General features: G+C 42.4%; 2 protein-coding genes across 4 annotated transcripts in view; one reads left to right on the top strand and one right to left on the bottom strand.

Moving 5' to 3' along the window:
• alg3 (ALG3 alpha-1,3- mannosyltransferase) overlaps positions 1-16,666 on the bottom strand; it is a 34,770-nt gene extending 18,104 nt beyond the window's left edge. The window contains exons 1-5 of the mRNA XM_041183006.1: positions 16,403-16,666; positions 12,912-13,011; positions 11,883-12,030; positions 7,631-7,791; positions 5,041-5,161 (exon numbers count right to left, since the gene is read on the bottom strand). Coding sequence (XP_041038940.1) covers positions 5,041-5,161; positions 7,631-7,791; positions 11,883-12,030; positions 12,912-13,011; positions 16,403-16,601 — 729 coding nt within the window. The 5' untranslated portion in view covers positions 16,602-16,666. The remainder of the gene's footprint in view (positions 1-5,040; positions 5,162-7,630; positions 7,792-11,882; positions 12,031-12,911; positions 13,012-16,402) is intronic.
• A 471-nt stretch (positions 16,667-17,137) lies between these two features.
• The window catches only part of ece2a (endothelin converting enzyme 2a), a 314,068-nt gene continuing 308,159 nt past the window's right edge, over positions 17,138-23,046 (top strand). Inside the window, exons 1-2 of one of the 3 annotated variants that reach the window (XR_005941436.1) lie at positions 17,138-18,135; positions 20,478-21,243. Coding sequence is in view for 2 of the 3 variants with exons in the window: in XM_041174943.1 (XP_041030877.1) it covers positions 17,976-18,135 (160 nt within the window). In the remaining variant the exon portion in view is untranslated. Of the gene's footprint in view, positions 18,136-20,477; positions 21,244-23,046 lie in introns of those variants that run through there. The other 2 variants (XM_041174943.1, XM_041174932.1) reach the window with 2 other exon arrangements.

The raw sequence follows: 23,046 nt of genomic DNA, 5'->3' as shown, positions 1-23,046 counted from the left end.
GTCCCTGCCTCCGCCTGCTGTGGATCAGAAAGTGTGAACCAGATTGTGATCCCGAGGCTACTCTAAAGAAAGATCCCACTGAGGTGTGTGTCTCTGCACTGGTGGAGGGTGTGGGTGAGCGCTGTGACAGGACTTCTGGGAGGGTGCCTTCAGATTCCTCTTCAGAGGTTTCTTTGGGGCTTAATTGGAGGCCCTGGGTCATAGACTCTGTCGGTTGTATGGCAGATGTGCCTGCATAAGTAAGGGGAGTTAATTAGTGCATGGCAGTGGCCTGTGAAAGAGGACACATTACTCACGACATGCACTGCTGGATCCTCACTTGGTAGAGCAGCGTCGACCTCACCGTCAGCACAGGACTGGTCCTGGTCATCGTCAGCCAGCTGGATGGCTGTGTTTTTGAATTCTGTCAGAACTTTGATCTCTGGCATCCCTCCACCAGTCTGCGACCTTTCCCTTGTGTTGTATGCCAATTTGTCCTGCATGGATAGAGGTGGGGAAAGTGTATCAGGGCGCCTGCTGGGTCAGATGATAAGTATGCCTAGCCTGTGAATGTGATGACTGGTGCCATAGGCAGGATGAGGACAATGACGGTGTGTTTATGAAAGAATGAACAGTGATGTCCCTCGCACTGGTAATGAGTGAGGGCCCTGTGGGTGTGTGATGGGTTTGTGAGTGAGAGAATTGGGAGTGATGAAAAGAATGACTTACCCTGGCGGAACAGAGGAGATCATTTATCCTTTTGTGGCACTGGGTGGCTGTCCTCCTCTGCAGGGCGCTTGTGCTGACCACCACTGCCACCGCCTCCCAAGCCAGGTTGATAACTTACTGCCCATCCTGCGGCCAGAGCGGGGGTACAGCACATCCCGTTGGGCCTCCACGGCATCCAGCAGTCACTGGAGGGACCCGTAGTTGAAGTGGGGGCCTGCAGTCTTTTCTCCTTTGCTGATCATGTCTCCCAGCCATGGTGGTGAGCTGGTGGTGATGAGCGCTTTGCTGGCAGCTGCCTTTTAAAGATGACAGCCGGCGTGATGGAACAGCAGGGTGATGGCTAGCGGGCCAATGAGAGCCCACCTGCCATGGAAACTACGTGTTTCCTGGGAATGAATAAATAATAAGGTGGGCTTGGGAAGATATGGCATGAAAAACTGCCATTTTCGTTGGCGGGTAGGACTCCATTTTACCCGCCCACTACCTCACTTAGTGCAATTCTGGGAAAATTCCACCCATTGAGTAGAATAGATCTGGAATAACTTTAAATCAGCAATACTATTTGGAGGGTATTCTTCCCATTCTGGCTAATTGTGCTAGGTCACAGAAAGATGATGTTACATCTAAAGAAGAGACAGAGCAGTTGTGGAGCTTGTTTGGTCAGCTGAAATCGGTTATGCCCTCAGACAAGACCACATGCTAGTTTTGTTGTACTGGAATTAAGAACTGTGGTGAAACACCCTAAAGTCAAAGATGTTTTAAACGGCAAAGTAAACTTTACAAAAATTAAATCTGGAGAAATGCGTACTTAGTTTCCATCCATGGGTGACCCGAAGAACATGAAATTAGTAATTTTAGTGATGCTTCACATGCTGATCTTCCTGATGAGCATTTGAGTGCAGATGCTTTCATAATATTTTTGATGGGTGAAAATGGGAAGCTGAGAAAATAATAAGAATTATTAAAAGTATTTCAGCTGCAGAAACACTGACTCTTGTGGAAGCAGTGGATATGGGATTCTATTTGTCAAATATTTTAGGGCAATGTCTATGGAAAGGGTGTACTGAAAATAGTTGTCCCACTTAATGTTACATAAATAGTTGTTCTTTATAAGATAATGTACACTTTACGAAGAGTGCAAGTGATAAAAGATTACGGATTGACAAATAGATTAATGTACTTTCCCCTGCTGGTATAAGTAAAATCCAGTACTCTAAACACATTTGTTTTTGCCATTTAGACACTGTTCTACTAGGTAATTGGTGGAAGCATATATTATAATGTAAGAATATATTAAAACATAAACAATGAATTGTATTTCTGGTCTTTAGGTTTGTACTAGGGCAATGAGAATATGTATTGGCTGAAAATACAGAAGTGAATAGGATTAAGTAAATCCAAAATTTGACTCCAACACATTAACACGTAGGCAAATTACACATACATAGCAATTGAAGATATTGTTTTCCCACCTCTGTAATATCTGGTGTGCCAAAAATATAAAAGCATATATTTGCTCCTACTTTCAAAGACAGTTTCTGGATCCATGAACGTTCAGATCCTGGCCAGTCAGAAATGCAGAGTTGATCACCTTTCTATTGTTGGCGACAGTGGCAATGGGAATATTGCTGTATGTTACAACACCATAGACGTGGTTGATAGAAATTGCGAAGACTAATAACCTTGGCTAATTAAGTTAGTTTCTGGAGATGGGGAGCAGGGTTAATTATATTTAAAATAAATATAATCATCCTTTACTTAATTTGTAGATTAATATTGTTTGACCTTAAAAAAACATATCGACATCCACAAAACCTGCATTAAGCTCTTACCTAATTAAATAAAATATTCACGCAAATTAAACAATGGACATGATCAGGGCAAAGCAATTACACAAAGCACTCCTTGTACAGCACGTCTCTAGCTGCACTATCAAATAACAGGAGCCAATTTAAATAATCAAAAGATGCGTGGAGATGAAAATTAATCTATTTCCAGGATGCCCTCCTGATATAGCTTTAAAGTTTTTGATACCATGTATAACAATAGGACTGAGCACAGATTTTCAACTTGCTATCCAGGCATAAAACTGTATGGCACAGTTTCAATGGAAAGAAAAATTGGGCAGTTTCTATGGTTTCTATTACAGGAGGTTGTTCTGCAACATTAGTTTTATGCCGGGTGGCAAGTTGACAATCTCTTCCAGAGTGCGAGGGTAATACAAAAGCCTGAAGGGGGCCAGAAAACAAAGAATTTTTGATTTGAAAGCTACTGTCACGGTAATTTAGCAGGAGAATTGCACTTAATCTGATCTATCATTGCCAACAACAATACTCTTCAGCCTTTAATAAAGCAGATTGAGACAATTGTTGATAGAAAACCAGCTTCCATACAAACATGACTAAATAACATTAATGATAGACTCTGTTTACTAGCATTTAACAGTTTTCCTCAAGAGAGGTTTGCATCAGTGAAAAGCATTGGTAAGATATTCAGCAAATTTCCGATTAGAAATGGCACAGAAATGAGTATGCATGGTTCCAATAAAGCTACCATTAGGAGTATGTTACAGAGCACCCACACAGAATATGAAGAAATATAGAAATGAAGAGATATTTGCTCTTAGAAGAGATACAAAGGGGATGGTGTAAAAGGAAAACTTATTTTAATTAGGGGTCAAATATAAATTGAGAATACTTGAGTATTCGCCAAGTAGAAAGTCATGTTCAAAGTATATAGTATTCTGGTCAGAGCATACTAGGATATATAAAATAATGAAAAGTATAGAAAATAGATTAAGAATACTACTTCAAACTAAACAGTGTAGAGCAAAGGGTCATAGATTTGAAATAACAAAAGACAAAGAGTAATATGTACATAAAATGGATAGTGCAGATGCAAGTATCATTCACACCACAGAAGTGCCAGGCAATGGCCATTTCCAACAAGAGAGAATCCAACCATTACCCCCCCACCCTTGACATTCAATGGCATTACCATTGCTGAATCCCCCACCATCACCATCCGGGGTTGGGGGGACTAGTGATCCAGAGACCCAGGGTAATGCTCTGGGGACCTGGGTTTGAATCCCATCACGGCAGTTGGTGGAATTTGAATTCAATAAAAATCTGGAATTAAAAGTCTAATGATGACTATGAAACCATTGTTGATTGCTGTAAAACCATCTGGTTCACTAATGCCCTTTAGGGAAGGAAATCTGCTGTCCTTACCTGGTCTGGCCTACATGTGATTCCAGCAATGTGGTTGAGTCTTAAAATGCCCCCCTAATAACACCACATCCAATGAATAAAAAAAAAGATTGCTATTGACCAAAAACTTGACTGGACCAGTCACAGAAGTACTGTGGCTACAACAGCAGATCAGAGGTAGGAAATTCACCTAACTCCCCATAGCCTGTCTACCATCTATAAGACACAAGTCAGGAGTGATGGAATACTCTCTATTTGCCTGGATGAGTGCATCTTGAACAACACTCAGGAAGCTTGACACCACCCAGGACAGGCAGTCTGCCTGCTTGATGAGCACCCCATTGCCATCTTAAACATCACTTCCTTCATCACTAGTGCATAGTGGTAGTAGTGTGTACCCATTACGTGTTGCAATACAACAATTCGCCAAGGCTCCTTCGACAGCACCTGTACCACCTAGAAGAACAACGACAGCAGCTGCAGGAGGCGAGTTACTTGCTGCAGAATTCACAGCCACTCACCTGCACCTGTCGCCATAGTATTTATATGGCTGATCCAGTTAAATCTTTGGTCAACGGTTACCCCCAGGATACCGATGGTGGGGAATTCAGCGATGGTAATGCCGCTGAGTACCAAGGGGAGATCGTTTGATTCTCTCTTGTTAGAGATGGACATTGCCAGCGATCACCACCACCTGCAAGTTACCCTCCAAGTCACAAACCATCCTGACTAGTAAATATATTGCATCTCCTTCACTGCTGCTAGCTCAAAATCCTGGAACTCCCTCCCTGACACTAGTGACTATACTGACATCACATGAACTGCAGGTTCAAGAAGGAGGCTCACCACCACCTTTCCAAGGGCAATTATGGAAGGGCAATAAATTTAAAAAATGCTAAAATTATTTAACAAATAAACAGATGCTGTGATCGTTGGGAAGGGAATTATTAAGTCATTTTAGTAGGAAGAGCTCAGACAGGCTGAATGGTTATCATCATAAATGTTTATCTGGTGATCTATAGAAACAATAGTGAATTGGATGTGAGAATTTACACCTAATACAATTTTCACATTTTACAGCCATTCCAAATCAGAGGAACTACAGATCTGAGTTGTTACGTACCTGTAACATAGCACAGATGCCAAGCTTTGGGATAGTCCGCACCAATCCAAACTCAGAGATTAGAAGGAACAGTAGTCCTGGAGCGAAGAGTAAAATGTTCATCTTTACCGAAACAGCTAAACTGCCCAGGGAACAAACAAGATAAAATTTAATTACTTTGGTCTAACACAATATAAACTAAAGGTTGCTTTGTAAAATAAAATATAAGGGTGGGCAGTAACATTTACTTTCACCACATGGGTAGAGTGGATTTATTGCCTGTTATAAAGCCCACCTGTTTTTCATTTCCACTGGTTTATTTATTGACAAAGTGGTTATAGTGAACTGTGTTTATTTTTCATTTTTTGTCTTATATATGCTATGTAAGGTTTATTCATAAATACGTATATTTAACTACATCTAAATTCAGAAACAGACCTATTTCTCTTTTGACATGGAAAAAGAATATTAAATCATTGTGACAATTCAATCACTCCAATGTCAGCTCACATTATGGTCTGACATAATGCAGTCAATTTGTCACCCTAAATCTCAACAGCATTTTCTCTGTTGCATCTATGTTCTCTTTGTATTTATTTTCACCATGGTTTATTCTGATTGCTACGTGGAACTACTCAGTTTCAACATTTGTCAAATTCCTGCGGTTTTACGCTCTGGACATGTGCCTACTGCAAACAAATCAATAATCCTATGAGCCTAAATAGCCCCTCAAAGAGGACATTTGCCAGCTAAGCCTTAACTGCAGTTCCAGAAGTAACAAGATGGTGCCACCTCATCAAACAGAACCTGTAAAGAATAGCCTTGCATCCTCATGGAGAGAGATGTCAGGGCAGTGTTGCAACACACAGCACACATTGTAAGTACGAGTTTAACATAGTCATAGTACTCTTGGCTCAGAGTCAAAATATTGCTGTTTCAAGTCCCTGCAAGAGTGCATAATCTAGGCTGATACTGACAATTTGTTCCTGGGGGAACGCTGCATTGTTTGAGGAGCTATGTTTCAGATGTAACAATAACTTAAGGAACCCAATTTCCTCTAATATAACCAGAAGTGCTCAGCAGGTCAGGCAACATCTGTGGAGAGAGAAACAGATTTAATGGCCAGAATTTTTCCCTCATCAGGTGGGCTTTGGCGGGAACGGTCAGGGAGCCAACTACTGCCCGCGATCGGCTCCGCACTGCCATTTCACGCGGGCCAATTATGGCCCAACTTGCGTGGATCGCAAGCCGCAGTGCTGAGCGCTACCTGTGTGGGCGGGGGGAGGAGGGAGAGCTGGGCCTTGCATGCAAAAGAACGCTTCAATCTTCCTGAGGCACGAAGCTGCCTCAGGAAGACTGAAGTGCTTTCTAAAAAAAATTAATAAATACAATGAAAATTTAATGAAACATGTCACATGAGATGAGACAAGTTTTTAATTTCAAAATACAGTTTTTATTTAATTTATATTAGCTTTAGGAAACCTCAACCTGCTCGTGGATGAGGTTTCCTAAAAAAATGTAAAGGCTGCTTGGCCTTTTCACCTGCCCGCCAACTGTTATGTTGGACGGGCAGCGTAAATGTCAAGTTAATTAGCTCGTTAATGGCCTTAATAGGCCTTTCAATTATCGGTAGGTGTGCAGCTGACTCCAGCATGTGCCCACCGAACGAAATATTGCGTGAGTGTGCGATGATGTCGGGAAGCATGCCCGATGTCCTCGCGCGTCATATTACGTTTGTGCGTGTTGGGCGCGCGTTCGCATACCGAACGTAAAATTCTGGCCAATGTTTCAGGTTAGTGACCTTTTGTTGGAATGGTCAGCAATCCTGCCAGGTGAACATAAAAGATCCCATGGCACTTTTGCAAAAGAGGAAATCTCTTGCTGCCGGGGCCCAAACTGATCCATGAATCAAAACAGATTAACTAGTTATTCATTTCATTGCTGTTGTGGGACCTTGCTTTGTGCAGAGTGGGGAATATTGACACCTTGCAAAATTAACAGAGGAGGGCCATTCAAAGGTATCTAGCTTAAGTTATTGGAAAAGGCAGAGAGAACTGGCACTTTTTACTTTGGAGAACGATAGACTTCAAGGGGATACAACTGGGAACTTTAAACTAAGGAAGGGATTAAATTCAATCCAAATGGCAGGTTATTCAAACTAGATAGAGAGGGAAGGATTAGGGCCATCATTCCAAGTTCTGAAAGCATAGAATTAAGCAGGAGGTGCTTCTTTGCAGAAAGTTGTTAATGGCTGGAACATGTTGCAGTGTATGAGTAGGTTTACTGTCGGTATCTGCATGAATTCCTGAAAGTGGAACTCAAAAGTTGGTAGGTTAATAAGGATTGTTTTTCGCCAATGTCTTTGGAATTTCCTAGATTTTGTTTCTAAATTAGCCTCAAGACATTTTCCACTTACTGTGGCTCTCCCAGGAGATTTCATGAATGCAAGAGATGAAGGGAGGAGTGTATTTAGGTTGCACTTTGTCAGGATGGAAAAGGCTTGATTGATAATCCAGTCTTTTCCTGTCCTTTTTGATATGCTTGCATGTTTTTGCTATTTCCACAATGGAATAATGTCACCAACTAAATTCTTGCTTATTACTGTACTTGCCTAAAGAAGCAGCAGCCTAGTGACCAGTGATTGCTCAAAAAGAGATTCACAGCCACATATAGGATCATCATGGCAATAGGGTCATTAAAGAGACGAAGAATGAAGATAGAGTGGATTCGATAGGAGGCACAGCACATGAAGAAAAACACGAATGGTGGAACCTGGAAAAAACGTAAAAATGTTGGAAATTATTTGGATTTGACTTTAGTTTTGAAGGACAAACACTATCCATTGCAAATGAAATATTCACCCGATGGAACTACAAACACCCCTTATCAGTAGAAAAAGCACCAGTAAACATTGGAAAGCTGAGATTATCAAAATAACCTATAAAATTCCATTCACTATTCACCAACTGAGAAAACAACAGGTGGCCTGCTGCGGCCTTCGCCAAATATACTGTTGAGTCACCTGCTAGGTGGCGTGTAATATCAACCTAGGAATGATTCATCCTTTGACTGTCCCTCATGCCATGCAACTTGCAAGTCAACTGCTCAGAGGTAAATACATGGGCCATATTAACACTGTGCTGACTTAGCTAGGGCAATTGTAGGGCACATCAATTGGCTGCAACAGCCAGTGAATTAGGTCAAGATTTTCATTTTTGAGTGCTATACATTGACCCTACACACAACCAGAGCATCCCCCACCCCGAGCCATGTCCAACCCACCAGAACTGTGTATGGGTGGATGCAGTGAGAGTTCAAATTCAAGTTCAGCAGCTGTGATGTCCTCCATAGTCTTCCAGAGCTGCAGATACGCAATGAGAAGGATCAGAGAGCTCAGAGATGACCAATGGTCGAAGACCAGATTCAATAGAATCTCAGCAAGACAGTAAAGATAGGGAGCGGAGGACAGTTGGAATTATTGACAAAGGTGTACTCATTGAATCCTGGAGTTCAAAAGGCCAGAATATATACCACTGAATTAAATGGTGCAGTTTCAAGATGACAACAACTATTCTTATTTATATAGCATCTTTTAATGTAATGAAGTGTTCCAAGGTGCTTCACAGGAGCATTGTAAAACGGAGTATGAAACTGAGCCACATAAGGGGATCCAAGTTCAGATGGTTAAAGGCTTGATCAAGTAGGTAGGTTTTAAAGAGTGTCTTAAAGGTGGACTGTGAGGTAGAGAGGTGCAGAGTTGTAGGGAGGGAATCCCAGAGCTTGGGGCCAAGGCAACTGAAGGCACCCATGGTGGAACAATTATAACAGGGAATGCACAAGAAGCCAGAATTAGAGGAGCACAGATATTGCAAAGGACTGTGGGTATGGAGGTGATTACAGAGATAGGGAGGGATTTGAAAACAAGAATAAGAATTTTAAAATCAAGACACTGCTTGACCGGGAGCCATTGCAGGTCAGCGAGAACATGGGTGATTGGGGAACAGGACTTACTGCAAGTTAAGACACGGACAGCAGAGTTTTGGATGACCTTAAGTTTACGTAGAGTAGACCAGCCAGGAGCACACAGGAATTGTCTAGAGGTAACAATGACATGGATTATGGTTTTAGTAGCAAATGAGCTGAGACAGGAGTGAAGTTGGGCGCTGTTACTGAGGTGAGAATAGGCAGTTTTAGTGATGATACAAACATGAGGTTGGAAACTCATCTTGGGACCAAATGTGATACCCAGGTTGTGAACGAACTAGCTTAATCTCAGACTGTTGCCAGGTAGAGGAAACAGAGCTTGGAGTGGGGTCTGAAAACAATGGTCTCAGTCTTTCCAATATTTAATTGGAGGAAATTTCTGCTCATCCAGTACTGGATGTGGATAAACAGTCTGATAATTTAACAATAGAGGAGTCAAGAGAGGTTGTGGTGGGGTAGAGTTGGGTGTCGTCAGCATATATGTGAAAACTAATGCTGTGCCTTTGGATGATGTCATCAAGGGCCAGCATGTAGATGAGAAATAGGAGAGGGCCAAGGATAGATCATTGGGGGCACCATAAGTAACAATGCAGGAGCAGGAAGAGAAGACATTGCAAATGATTCTTTGGCTACGATTAGATAGATAAGAATGGAACCTTGTGAAAGCAGTCGCCCTTGATGGACCACAGCGGAGAGGCTCTGGGGGAGCATGGTGTGGTCAACCGTGTCAAAGACTGCAGACAGGTCAAGAGGGACGAGGAGGGAAAGTTTAGCACAGTCACAACCAATGTCATTTGTGACTTTGATAAGAGCCATTTCAGTAATGTGATGAGGCAGAGACCTGTTTGGAGAGATTCAAACATGGGGTTCCAGGAAAAATAAGAACTGATTTGGGAGGTGGCAAAACATTCAAGGACTTTGGAGAGGAAAGGGAGGCTGGTTGTCAAGAATGGAGAGTCAAAAGTTTTATTTTTGAGTAGAAGGGTGATGACAGCAGATTTAGAGGATAGAGGCACAACACTTGAAGAGATGGAACCATTTACAATATTGGCTAACATGGGGGTCAGGAGGGGTAGTGGGATATTAGCAATTTGGTAGGATCGAGGGGACAGGGGATGGGTTCCTTGGACAAGATGAGCTAGGAGAGGGCATGAGGGGAGATAAGAGAGAAGCTAGAGACAGATATAAGTTCAGGGCTAGGGTAATGGTGACGTTAAAAGAAGTTTAGCCAGGTAGGCTAGCGGAACGAAGAGATGCAGCTGAGGTAGCTGATCGGATTGCTTCAATTTAGCGACAAAGAACTCCATGTGCTCTTTGCACTTATTGTTGGAGGTGAGGGCCGAAGGGAAAAGGGTTTAAGATGATGATTTGCAGTAAAGAAGCCGGAAGTTATCTTTGCATTCCAGGATGATGCTGGAATACTGAGTAGCTTTAGCAGATGAGAGCAGGATTCAATAGCGGTTTAAGTGATCTAATCAGATCTGACGGTGAATGGCTAAACCGGTTGTCTGCCATATCCTTTCAATTCTGTAACCTGGGGGAATGGCCAGGGTGAAAGAGGGTAATAGTTTTACTGGGGACTAGGAAATCAAAGGGTGAGGTGATGGTATGGTTGAGTAAATCATAAGCTGTATAAATGGTTTGGTGAATGGAGGCTGAAGAATGGATGGTTGATATTTTGAGTGAGTTCTCAACCTCAGAAAGTTGACATGAAGTTCATGTACTTCTCAAAAAGGTAAAGAAGAAAAAAAAAGGAATCAAAAAACAAGTCCCTGGCCACTCTTGTAACACTCCTTGTGGCTGTTTAACACTTGCAATGAAAAAGGCTTGAGAATGATGCTTTCTCAGGTATCTTCAGTATTTGGAAACACTTGTATTGAGATAGTAACCAAATGGTATGAGGATTAAAAGATTATCTTTGAGATTCAAGCTGGCAACTAGGTTTGGGCATTGCACTCTGATCTTCATTACATTCTTTGCCATAAACATTGAAAAGTGCACGCATTTTCAATCCAAGGTTTTTAGAAACATACACTCATATTTTTATAAATGCCTACTTTTGTAAAGTATACATGCGCATGACAACATAGAAGCTAAATTGGTCAAATATTTGTATAAAAAAACATTGGCCGGGATATTTTGGATGGTGGGGCTTTCCTTCTCGCCATTTGAAGAGTTGACGGGGAACACATCCCCGCTGTCATTTTACCCTCAAATGAGCGTTAATTGGCTGCAGGCAGGACGGGGAGGAAGTCCCGCCTTTGGCCGGCAGCTTTCTAGTCCCTGCAGCAACAAAAGCTGCAGTGGCCAGAAGTGGAAGCTCATGAGGAACCTAAGTCCCAGAAGCACATGGAAAGGTGAGTTTTTGGAGTCCCGGGGTGGGGAGGGTTGGATAGCAAGAGATTGGGGTGTTGGGGGCGAGCCTAGTTGGGGGCAGGAGGTCCAGTGACCACCAGACCTTCAGTAGGGGGGCGGGGGCGGGCCTGAAGTTAGAAGGGGGCTTCTGATGGAGGTGCCATCTCTCCCCCAACCACCAACACCCATCCCCACCCGAGACCTAAACCCATTCATCTCCTGGCTTCCCCCACATCCGGGAAATCCTCCTGCCAGCCTAAAAATTGAGGCTGGGTGGGAAATGGCCCTTAAGTGGTCAATAATTGGCCACTGAAGGGCCTCAACTGGGGAAGGGCAGGAGACCTGTCCAAGGCCTCGCCTGCCCCAGCATTAAATCGCTGAGAGGTCAGATGGGCAGGGACCCAGCAGGAAGCCTATTTGTACTATTTCATGCTTCCCCACAGCCTAACAACCTGCCAGCGGGGGAGTATGAAATTCAGGCCATTGTGTATTTCCATTCTACATAGTTACAGGATGCTACTCACCTTTTTTGTATGATTGTAAATCCTGAAGACCAGCAGCAGGGTAATGAGGTAGAAGATGGCAAACATGTACTGTCCGAGGTGGATGTTCACTCCATGATCTGTGATGTAGTACAGCATCATAAAGATATAAACAAACCCAGCTGGATAACTGTGCAGAGAGAGGAGAGCACAGCGTGTTAGTGTCCTACACGTTAATTCTGGCAACTGCACAATTGACTGTGTGTTGCTCTGTATTCATTTATATTAAAAACCATATGCATCTTTAGCAATACCATGTAACAAACACAATGCATTCAAATATAGTTCTAACAATTTGATGAAAATACCTCCCTTCCTATCACAAACAGTTAGCTGATTTTAACTATGTAAAGATGGCTCACTAAAATTGGCTCATCATTCTTCAGGAGCTGGGAAACAGAACTTTCCTCTCTTCACCACTTTATTGTCCCTGTGGTAAACTACATATGTAGAGACTGGGTAATTACATCTTTAAAGATAGCTGCAGTTCATTTTTCCAGCTGACACCCTGATGGTTTCGAGTCACGATTAAAGAATGGCCATTGTATAAGGTATGATGGACGATTGGTGCTTATGGGACCATACCTTGGCCTGACTTAGTCTCCTTGGGATAAGAAGAGCAATTGTCTTACAAATTTACTTTGAAAATTACCAGGAGCATAGAAAGAGTCAGAAAAATGATACTGGAATATCACCAGGAAAATCAACAGGTTTCCATCCCTAATAACAAAAAAAAACTTGCATTTACATAACAAAAAGCAAGGCCACTGTTTTGAAATTTCAAAGATAAAAGGGCGGAATCCTGAGTGTAATCTCCAAGACAGCAGTAAAAAAGCCAAAGGTAGCACATAATAGCAATTGCTGACAAGATGATCAAAATTTGCAAAATGTCTCCCTCCATTTGTGCACTAAAATAAAAACTGTAATAACACACTTGGTGGGTGCAGGCAGTTTAAGTTGTTTGATCAGACAAATGGCTGTATCTGTAGGAACCCCATGCCCTATACTTACACGAGAGGTCCTGTGTCCCCTTTCAGCTGGGTGTAATCATATGTCCCATTAATCACACCTTCTACCTCATCCATATAGGCTCTCCAGTCTATTTCTGTGTCTAAAAGTAGAGGAAACATTTAGTCTCAAATTATGTTTGATGTTTTCACAAAAGCAAAATTTTTGAGTATGCTGGAAACCTGAAACAAAAACAGAAGATGCTGGAAATACTCAGCAGGTCTGGTAGCTATCGTGGAGAGAGAAACAAAGTTAACATTTCAGGTCAATGACCTTTGTCAGAACTGGAGTTGCCAAGTAGCAGCCAGGCACTTTTCCCACAGGAAAAGAAAGATGCCAATTGCTCAGTTATCATAACCACTGATCAATTAACCGAAAGCCACTGTGCTCTTTTTCTCCTCTCTCCTTCAACATGGATCACTGCAATAGTTCATCGAAGGCGGACAAGAGCACTGCTAAAATAGAGGGTAAAATAGTGAATCACCATAAAAAAGCAACAATGATTTCTGATTAAACAGGATCAGTTAATTTATTTTTTGAATTTTTCAATTGAACCAAGCATTCATTACCCTATTTTTCATCCACCTCCAAGATTTATTTGGCCTCGATTTTAAACACCCCCACTACCATGCAGCAAAAATAGTGTGTGGGAGAGTTAAGGTTAGGCTGAGTCCACTTAGTGGCCTGAGGTTGCTGTAATGCAGTCCAACACAATTTCATCTTGCAACCTTCAGCTCAAAATATCTTTACACCAAAACTTGCTGAAAGTGCATGCTGATAAAGACATGTAGAAGATGAAGGAGCATCTGGGACCTTAGATAAGGGCAGCACCAACAGCGTACCTCCTTAATCAATCAGATTTCAGGATTGGGAAGGAAACAGAGGAATAATGAAGAATGGGAGTGTATTAGAATCACACCAGGCAAATGAAAAACAAGAAAGAAAGAAAGATTGGATTCAGAAAGAGGAGACAAAGAAAAGCTAAGAGAAAATGTTACAATTTTAAATTTGAGATTATTAACAACAATTTACTACATACAAGAATGAGACTGACTATTTCAAATTGTTCCCTTTCTGGGTCTGAGAGGTTGATTGGTGTTGCATTAACAATTATCACATTCTTAAATAGGTACTTATGCTCTTAATTACCAGATTAACATTTGTGGCAAGTTTAATGGGCAATTACTGTGTGAATCCAGCAAGTTCTTAAATATAACAGGGAGGTGAAAGATCAAGATGACAAGCAAACATGGAGTAGCATATATCAACCAGGCAGTTCTGGAGATTTGCAACTCTCAGCGTGCATCAGAACGTGCAGAGAAAATCAGCAACATGCGAGTTATACACATCCTGGCCACAGTTATCAGCTCTCACTTCCTGCAAGTTAAGCACATAAAAATTGAGCTGAAGGGCACATTAACAAATTTGTACATCATCAAAAACCCTTTCTGAGCAGGTTCTGGCACAACGTGTTTTTATTTTTTTGATTTGCAATTTTCAGAAATGTATTTCAGGGAAGTATTCAGTGCCACATCAATATGATCAACTCAATATCCATATATTACCATTAACAATTCCTTGTTTAATTTTAAATGGTAATATTACTCGCTTTCAATAGACAATATCCATGCTTGAGCTGACCAGTGGCAAGTAACATTTGCGCCACACAAGTGCCAGGCAATGACCATCTCCAACAAGAGAGAATCTAACCATTGCCCCTTGATGTTCAATGGCATTGCTGAATCCCCATCTATCAACATCCTGGGAGTTACCATTGACCAGAAACTGAACTGGACTAGTCATATAAATACTGTGACTCCAACAGCAGGTCAGAGGCTAGGAATCCTGTGGTGAGTAACTCACCTCGTGACTCCCCAAAGCCTGTCCACCATCTACAAGGCACAAGTTAGGAGTGTGATGGAATACTCCCCACTTGCCTGGATGAATGCAGCTCCCACAACACTCAAGAAGCTTCACACCATCGAGGACAAAGATGTCCGCTTGATAGGCACCCCATCCACAAAAATTCACTCCCTCCACCATGAAGCACAGTGGTAGCAGTACCATCTACAAGATGCACTGCAGGAACTCACCAAGGCTCCATAGAAGCACCTTCCAAATCCACGACCGCTATCACCTAGAAGAACATGGGCAGCAGATAGATGGGAACACCACCACCTGGAGGTTCCCCTGCAAGCCACTCACCACCCTGACTTGGAAATGTATTACCATTCCTTCACTGTCGCTGGGTCAAAATCCTGGAACTTCCTCCCTAACAGCATTGTGGGTGTACCAAAACCACATAGACCGCAATGATTCAAGAAGGTTGTTCATCACCACTTGCTCAAGAGCAATTAGGGATGGGCAATAAATGTTGGCCTAGACAGCACACCCACATTCCATGAATGAGGAGGGATATGGGATACTTGCCTTTATTAACTGAGGCATTGAATATAAGAGAGGTTATGCTGGAACTGTATAAAATGCTGGTTAAGCCACAGCTAGACTATTGCATGCAGTTCTGAAATCCGCATTATAGAAAGGATGTGATTGCACTACAGAGATTTACCAGGATGTTGCCTGGGCTGGACAGTTTTAGTTATGAGGAGAGATTGGATAGACTGGGGTTATTTTCCCTGGAGCAGGGGAGATTGAGGGGAGACATGATTGAGGGGTATAAAATTATGAGGGGCATAAATAGGATAGACAGGAAGGAACTTTTCCCCCTTGGTAGAGGGATCAATAACCAAGGGGCATAGGTTTAAAGGTAAGGGGCAGGAGGTTTAGAGGGGATGTGAGGAAGAATTTTTTCACCCAGAGGGTGGTGGGAATCTTGAACTTACTGCCTGAAAGGGTGATAGAGGCAGAAACCCTCATAACAGTTAGGAAGTATTTGGATGTGCACTTGCGATGCCATGACATACAAGGCTATGGGCCTAGTGCTGGAAAATGGGATTAGAATAGTTAGGTACTTGTTTGAGCGGCACAGACTCAATGGGCTGAAGGACCTTTTTCTGTGCTGTAGACGTCTATGACTCTATGAATGAATAAAAAACTAACTGCACATTTTTGCTGCAGAAAATAGCAGGCAGACTGCATGTCTACTTCCAGTCTTTGTAAATAGCCCATTTGGTGATTACCGAGAGATATTAGTTGCCATCTGTAATGGGCTACTTTGTCCCATTACTGTTTCCCCTACCAGAAGATGCCCCCACCCTGGCCTGTGGCTGAGATTGGAAACTGAGCATCATCTTCCCATTCCACGACACCGAGTGTCAGGTCTGCAATACCCAATGCCACGCTGTTTTGACGTGGTAAATTATTTCATAAACCAAATGTAGCAGGTGCGGACCCTTTACGTTCCCGGCGTAACATCAGCTGGGGAAGACATGTCCAGCAGGTTCTTGATTTCGTGTAACACATTCACGCTACCAACAGTGGACTGACAGTTTCCTGTCTGAACTGTTCACTATGTAACCGCCGTCTTTACTCACAAGGCACCTTCCGAATGACCCAGAGGTTAACACAGATCTCAGCCAGCCAGAGGCAGGCGGCCACCGGCAGCGTGTACTGCGGTTTGAATAAGATCCAGCGCTTCTCCTGCCACAGTGTCCCCACATAACTCAGGCTGCGACTGCGGCCGGAGGGAGCCGTGCGAGGGACCTTCGACTTCCAACTGGCAGCTTTCAGCATCTCCCTTCCGCATCTATCAGCACAAATCGCAGGGATAGCGAATAAACTGCTCCCGCCAGTCCGGTGGTGGTGGTGGGGGGGGGGGGGGGGCGGAGAAGGATGTGGCACCTTTGCCCTTTCACCTTTCACCTACTCTACCCAGAAACACTCCCCCCCTTTGAACCCTTTCCATTTGCAACTCTCGAGCTTTAATGGCTGACACTAAATTTATAAAATTAATATTTACAAATGGGTTAAGGTGATCAGAAACGATGAATGTTAGCCTGAGTCGCTTATCCAATCTTTACCACGGGACCGGGTTTATTCAAAGAAGTTCATCATTTGAGATATAAAGGGAAACGCTCCGCAGGTCAAAGCAGCATCTGCGAAGAGGGAGGTAACATTTCAGGGTCATACGGACTGGAAACGTCAACTGTATCCCTCTCCGCAGATGCTGTCAGACCTGCTGAGTTTTTCCAGATATTTTCGTTTTTGTTCTAGATTTCCAGCATCCGCAGTTTTTTTTTGCTTTTAACACTTCAGGTGAATCACTTTTCGTCAGAACTTGATTTGAGCTTCAACATGAGGCTGGGAACCATTGTTCTCCGCCGCGGGTTTCCAGCGGACTCAGTTCCGGCTGACGCAATGGGGCGTAGCTGGCGCCAGGTTCCAAACACGTTTAAACTTTCCGACCGTTTGGGGCCAAATTACCGCCTGCGCACGAGCCGGTCCTGCGAGCCCGTCCGCCTTTTGAAGCGCGTACAGTTCAAACGACATTGTAATAAATGTCAGCTTTGTAAACTAAATCCGAGCTGATCCCACGGCCGCAGAGTCAGGGAGGGGCCACATTGTGGGGATAGGTAGACACGGGAGAGGAAGAGCCAATGTAGTGTGAGACGGGCTGACAGGGGAGGTAGGAACTCAGGACAACTGAACCAGGGTAAACAGAGGGACCTGTGTCTGCGGTAATAGGAGAGCCTAACCTGATATATATATATGTGTGTGTGTGTGTGATACAGTAACCCAGGATAACAAGGAGCCTGACCCTATCAGAGTGAGAGGGGTCTGATATAACCTAACCTGGAATTACATGAATGTGAGTGGCAAACTGAGCTCAGGTGGATGAGAGAAAAGGGCCACGCACAGCCTAGGCAGAACAACAGTAGATCTAACAGTAGATTTAAAATCTCATAGTCAGGAAAGAGTGAGGACACTGTACGGCCAGGGTTAAGAGCAAGAAAAGGGGCCAACACAGCCTGGGCTGGGATAATAAGAGAAAGAGACCTGATCAAACTTGGACTGGGACACTAGAAGAAAAGAGGATCTGATTCAAGTCCAAACTTTGGGCGAGGGATCGGATCAAAGCTGAACCCACCTTTTATTCCACTGAAGACAATGGATCATTCGCCAAGTAGTCATTTGCGATACAAGGATCGGGATTACTGGGATGAACGCTATCGCCACGAGGAGACCTTTGAGTGGTTTGGGGCATTTTCCCGCTTTGAACATTTGCTGAAGGAGGAGATTCGAGGCGATGAAGCCATCCTGATCCTGGGTATGTTTTCAATTCAAAGTTTCAGACCTCCCCATGGTGGGATTTTATGCAATGCGGAAAGAAAATTTCTGATTAAATGTTCATTTGTCCATGACTGGATTTAAAAATTACTGCAAGATTTTAAGAGGCTGAATAGGCTAAGATTGTTTCACAAAAGCGAAGTACTACAGTTGCTGGAAATCTGAAATAAAAACGGAAAATGCAGAAAGTGCTACTACTCAGTAGGTGTGACAGCCATCTGTAGAAAGAGAAATAGAGTTAACGCTTCAGGACTGTGACCTTTCATCATAACTAGGAAAAGTTAGAAATGTGCCCTACTGCCTTTTATATGCTCAAACCCTATTGCAATTCTAAATTTTCACTGCTACATATCACATTGAGGGAATAACCTGTGTTGTAAATATTACAATTCTAAACATATCACTAAAAAGTACACAGTATATCACATCCTTTCTGTCCAAGATTGTCATGCACTTTTATGGGGAAAATAATAGAAAGCAATATTTTAAAAACAGTTTTACTGTTTGAGCACCTGTGGGTAGGCCAGGTGTTTTTTCGTAACACACAGCTCCCATGTATTTGATCGTGAATTATCATACCATCAGCAAGAAACAAAGGTTGTTTTGGAGTATGTGGTGATGTATGACACTGACGTATACTGTTGGGATTACTACAATGACTTTGACTTATATAACACCTTTCTAGGGAAACTTTTGATGGTGCTTCACAGCATTATAAAACATAATTTGACACTGAGCTACATAAGGACATAGTGGGGCAAATAACCTAAAGCTACGTTAGAGGTAGGTTTTAAGGAACATCTTAAAGGAGGCAATACAGGTAGAAATGTGAAAAGGTTTAGGGAGCAAATTTCAAAGATGAGGGCTTTGGCAAATGAAGGCATGATGTCAATGGTGGAGTGATAAAACCGGGGATGTTCAAGAGTGCAGAATTGGAGAATCATGGTGATCTTTGAGGGTTGTATGGCTGGTGAAGATCACAGAGATAGGGAGGGGGGACAGTGGAGTGATTTGAAAACAAGGACGAGAATTTTAACATTGGCTCTATTTAACTGGGAGTCATTGTAGATCAGCGAGCACAGGGATTTTGGGTGAATGGAACGGTGCAAGTTAGGACATGAACAGCAGAGTTTTGGATGAGCTCAGATTTATGGTGGGTATATGGGATGTCAACCAGGGATGCATTGGAATAGCCGAGTCTAGGGTAACAAAGACATGAATGAAGGTTTCAGTGGCAGATGAGCTGAGGCAGGAGCAGACCTGAGCCATGTGACGGAGATGGACATAGGCGATCTTAGTGATGGAGCAGATACCGGAAACTCAACTTGCTCAACATATGACACAAAGGTTGCAAACTATTTGGTCTCTTTCTCTGTCAGCTTTTTCTCCTTTGCTGCATTTCTAAAGTAAGTTTTGACAGTGCATTTATAATAAAACAAATGTTGACTTGTTTTCTGTCCGTAAAATAAACCTTTAGACTTTGAATAAGGTGATCCTAAATGTAATAACAGGCCTTGAAAATAAGATTTTGGGATTGGCAGAATTCACTGTTCCATAGATTTTAATTTTTACAAGTATTTGGTTTGCAAATGTAGTGGGAAAAACAGATGGTTTTTGGTGAAAGTTGGTATAACTCTTTACACGTGCCATTCACCATACCACAGCTAGAGTCGGCAAGTCTTGGAAATTGGATGTACTGGTCCGCTGCTGGTCCCAATCCCATTGCCAGACTCGCTTATTTGCCAAAGTTCAGTAAGTTACGTTAGGTCAGTGCAGTTGTGTAAAGCTGAGGCATAAATTGTTGGGGGAGAGATTGACTTGATTTTTGTGTAGTTTGCTCTGCTAGATTTTTTAAATTTCTATTTGATAATTCAGTAGCTTTTATTGTAGATGGGAAGATATCTCTGACCTGGACAGGCAGACTCAGTCTCAACTGAAAGGTAAAAACAAAAAACTGCGGATGCTGGAAATCCAAAACAAAAACAGTCTGTTGAAGGGTCATGAGGACTCGAAACGTCAACTCTTTTCTTCTCCGCCGATGCTGCCAGACCTGCTGAGTTTTTCCAGGTAATTCTGTTTTCAACTGAAAGGTGATTGTGTACTGGCTGGTAGCATAGGGAGAAACATGAAAAATTATATATATTTTGATCACTTTCCTGATTAAAAGAGGAAATGGCTAACTTTGGAGAGAGTTGTGAGTGACTAAGACTTCACACTATATTTTTTATAAAATATATATAGATATTCTCATGGCTATTTCTAAAATTTTAATAAGAGCCTTGAAATGGCTGAAACTGTGTCTGTCTGTCTGTCTTATCCCAGAACAAAAGAAGCCACTTTGCTGTTTCAGAAATCTCCCAACTGGTTATCTCTGAGGAGCTACTAATGATCACCTGGGGGCTGCACAGCCCAACTTCAAAGGGAGCTACATGAAGGTCATTTGTGTTTGATAACCAAGGGTGGCCAGCGGAGATGGAACGTCTACTAAGATGATGTCCTCCCAAACATTCCCTTTAACCCATAATGGCTGAGGCATTATTATATTGGAACAAAAAAAATCAATTTCCAAACACTGGATAAACATCCTTTGTTGAAAACGTCATGGAGAGATAAAGTCACATGATTCAGGCCTCTGGCTTGTAGAACAAGTAATATTGCCCTACTGGGCTGAATAGTTTAGTTTGCTGTTTACCATCCAACTGGCAGCCTCACAGAAAAGGTGCTCTGACCCAGGTTGGACACCTGGCCCCATCTACCCCGTTTCTGCTGGAAGCTCTGTACTATCGCCTACAAGACTGATTCATCTCTGTATGCCTATCTCATCGTATGAAATCAATTATACTGGAAAAGTGAATGATACAGCATTGGTTTTCAGCCCACCGACTTCCGTGAAGGAATACCTGATTGGATTTTGATTCCGGACTCTGGAATCCATGTGAACCAATATTTATTTTCTCTGCGGTCTCTGTACTGTAAACCCTTCTTTTCTCTATCACTCTCTTTACTGTCTGAGTGTGGAGGTGATGTTGCGACCCTCCTCCTGTATTTTAAGTCTATGCAAATAAATTAACCCTTTGAGTTCATCCTATCTTGAGTTTGCTGTGGGGTTAATATTAGAAATTTGGATCACACAAAAACTGAGCGGTTGGGGAACTACGCCACTGCCTATAAAGAAGGAAAAAAATCAAAACACCTTTCTGTTTACGGATGGGTGGTGAGAGGAGGAATTAATGCTGTTTAAATTAATCCCTCTCCTATCCATAACAGAGAATTTCCTCTTTGTGCTTGCTTACTTCTCTTCCTCCAGTCAGTTCTTTTATGTTCTCAAAGAGGGTGTCCATTCTTCCTTTTTTTTTGGTTCTATCAATTCTCTGCATTGCTCTTCATATGACTGTCCCTTGCCTGAACAGTCTTACTCTTTGGCTCATTGTTTGGTTTTCTATACATTCAATTACCTTTGTTAGAACATACATATGAGCAAGGAGTAAGCTAATCGGCCCCTTGAGCCTGCTCCGCCATTTAATAAGAACATGGCTGATCTGGTAGTAACCTCCAGTCTACATCCCGTTTACCCCCAATAATCTATCAATCCCTTGCTTATCAAGAATCTACCACCTCTGCCCTAAAAATATTCAAAGACTCTGCTTCCATTGCCTTTTCAGGAAGAGAGTTCCAAAGACTCTCTGCCCCCTGAAAGAAAAAATTTCATCTCCTCTCTGTTTTAAAGGGGTGACCCCTTATTTTTAAACAGTGATCCCTGGTTCTAGATTCTATCACCAGAGGAAGCATCCTCTCCTTATCCACCCTGTCAAGACCCCTCAGGATCTTTGATGTTTCAATCAAAGTTAGTGTTGTTATTTTTCCACTTTCTACTCTCAACCATTTTCTTCAGCATTTCTTCTGAGACGTATGGCTTTCTAACTCTTTTCCCTTTAACCATACAAATGTTTTTAGCACTTTTCAAACTTTCCCATTGAATTTCTGAACTGTTGTTAACCTTTAACTTTTTCTCTTCTTTCTCTATGGACCCCGCCCCCCCCCCCCCAGCCAACAAGAGATGTGCATCTTCTATCTGTCCCACCTCAGCATTTGATTTCCCTTCTTGATTCTTTTCAGCAAAGTTTTTCAGAATTTTTATTTTCACGGTACCTAGATTATAATCTGTGTCTGCATATGCATCAGATAGGCACAGGAATTCTTTATGCTGCTTCAGTGTCACTACTTGACAAGGATTTAATGATTTTGGTACATCTTCAGATCGCCAGGTGACTTCCAAGTGTACCACTTTCTCTGATATTGTTTAAACCAGCTTTCGTCTTCTGCAGAACTCAACCAGCTTCTGTCCTCTGTTGTTTCTGACACCCAGGCAATGGCTTCCAACTTCATTTCCATCTCTGTCCTCACTGACTACAGCATTCCAGTCTCTCCATGATAATCAAGAAGTTGTTTCCTTTTCCCTTTTCTATCAGTCCTTCTAGTTTCTGGTACTCTGTCTCCACTTCTTAATCCAGTGCTCTAATGTGGGCATGTCACTGCTGTAATAATGTTAGGAAATAGAGACAGTTTAAGTAATTATATTTGTATTTGTGGGTGTTAGGACTGAGCTTTAGCTTTAAAGTTTAATTTTGATTTGTATTTCTGTATTTGTGTGTTAAGAACAGGTCAGGTTGAGTTTTAGTTTCACTTTAAAAGGTGCCTGCATTTCTAATGAATTTTATGACTCCTAAAGAGAAGTTAAGCAACAAAGAGCAGAAAAAACTGTGCTGTTGCCTTGTAACAGGGGTCCAAAGAGGCAGGCCTCACCCCCATATATACACACACACAAAAACTAAAGAAACAGCAGTTTTGAGTTCAGTCGGGAGCAGCTGCCAGGCAGAAGCAACCTAGAAGG

The sequence above is a fragment of the Carcharodon carcharias genome, chromosome 2 (genome assembly GCF_017639515.1).
Source record: "Carcharodon carcharias isolate sCarCar2 chromosome 2, sCarCar2.pri, whole genome shotgun sequence".
Taxonomy (NCBI): Eukaryota; Metazoa; Chordata; class Chondrichthyes; order Lamniformes; family Lamnidae; genus Carcharodon; species Carcharodon carcharias.
This window is presented reverse-complemented; position numbering and strand designations above follow the sequence as displayed.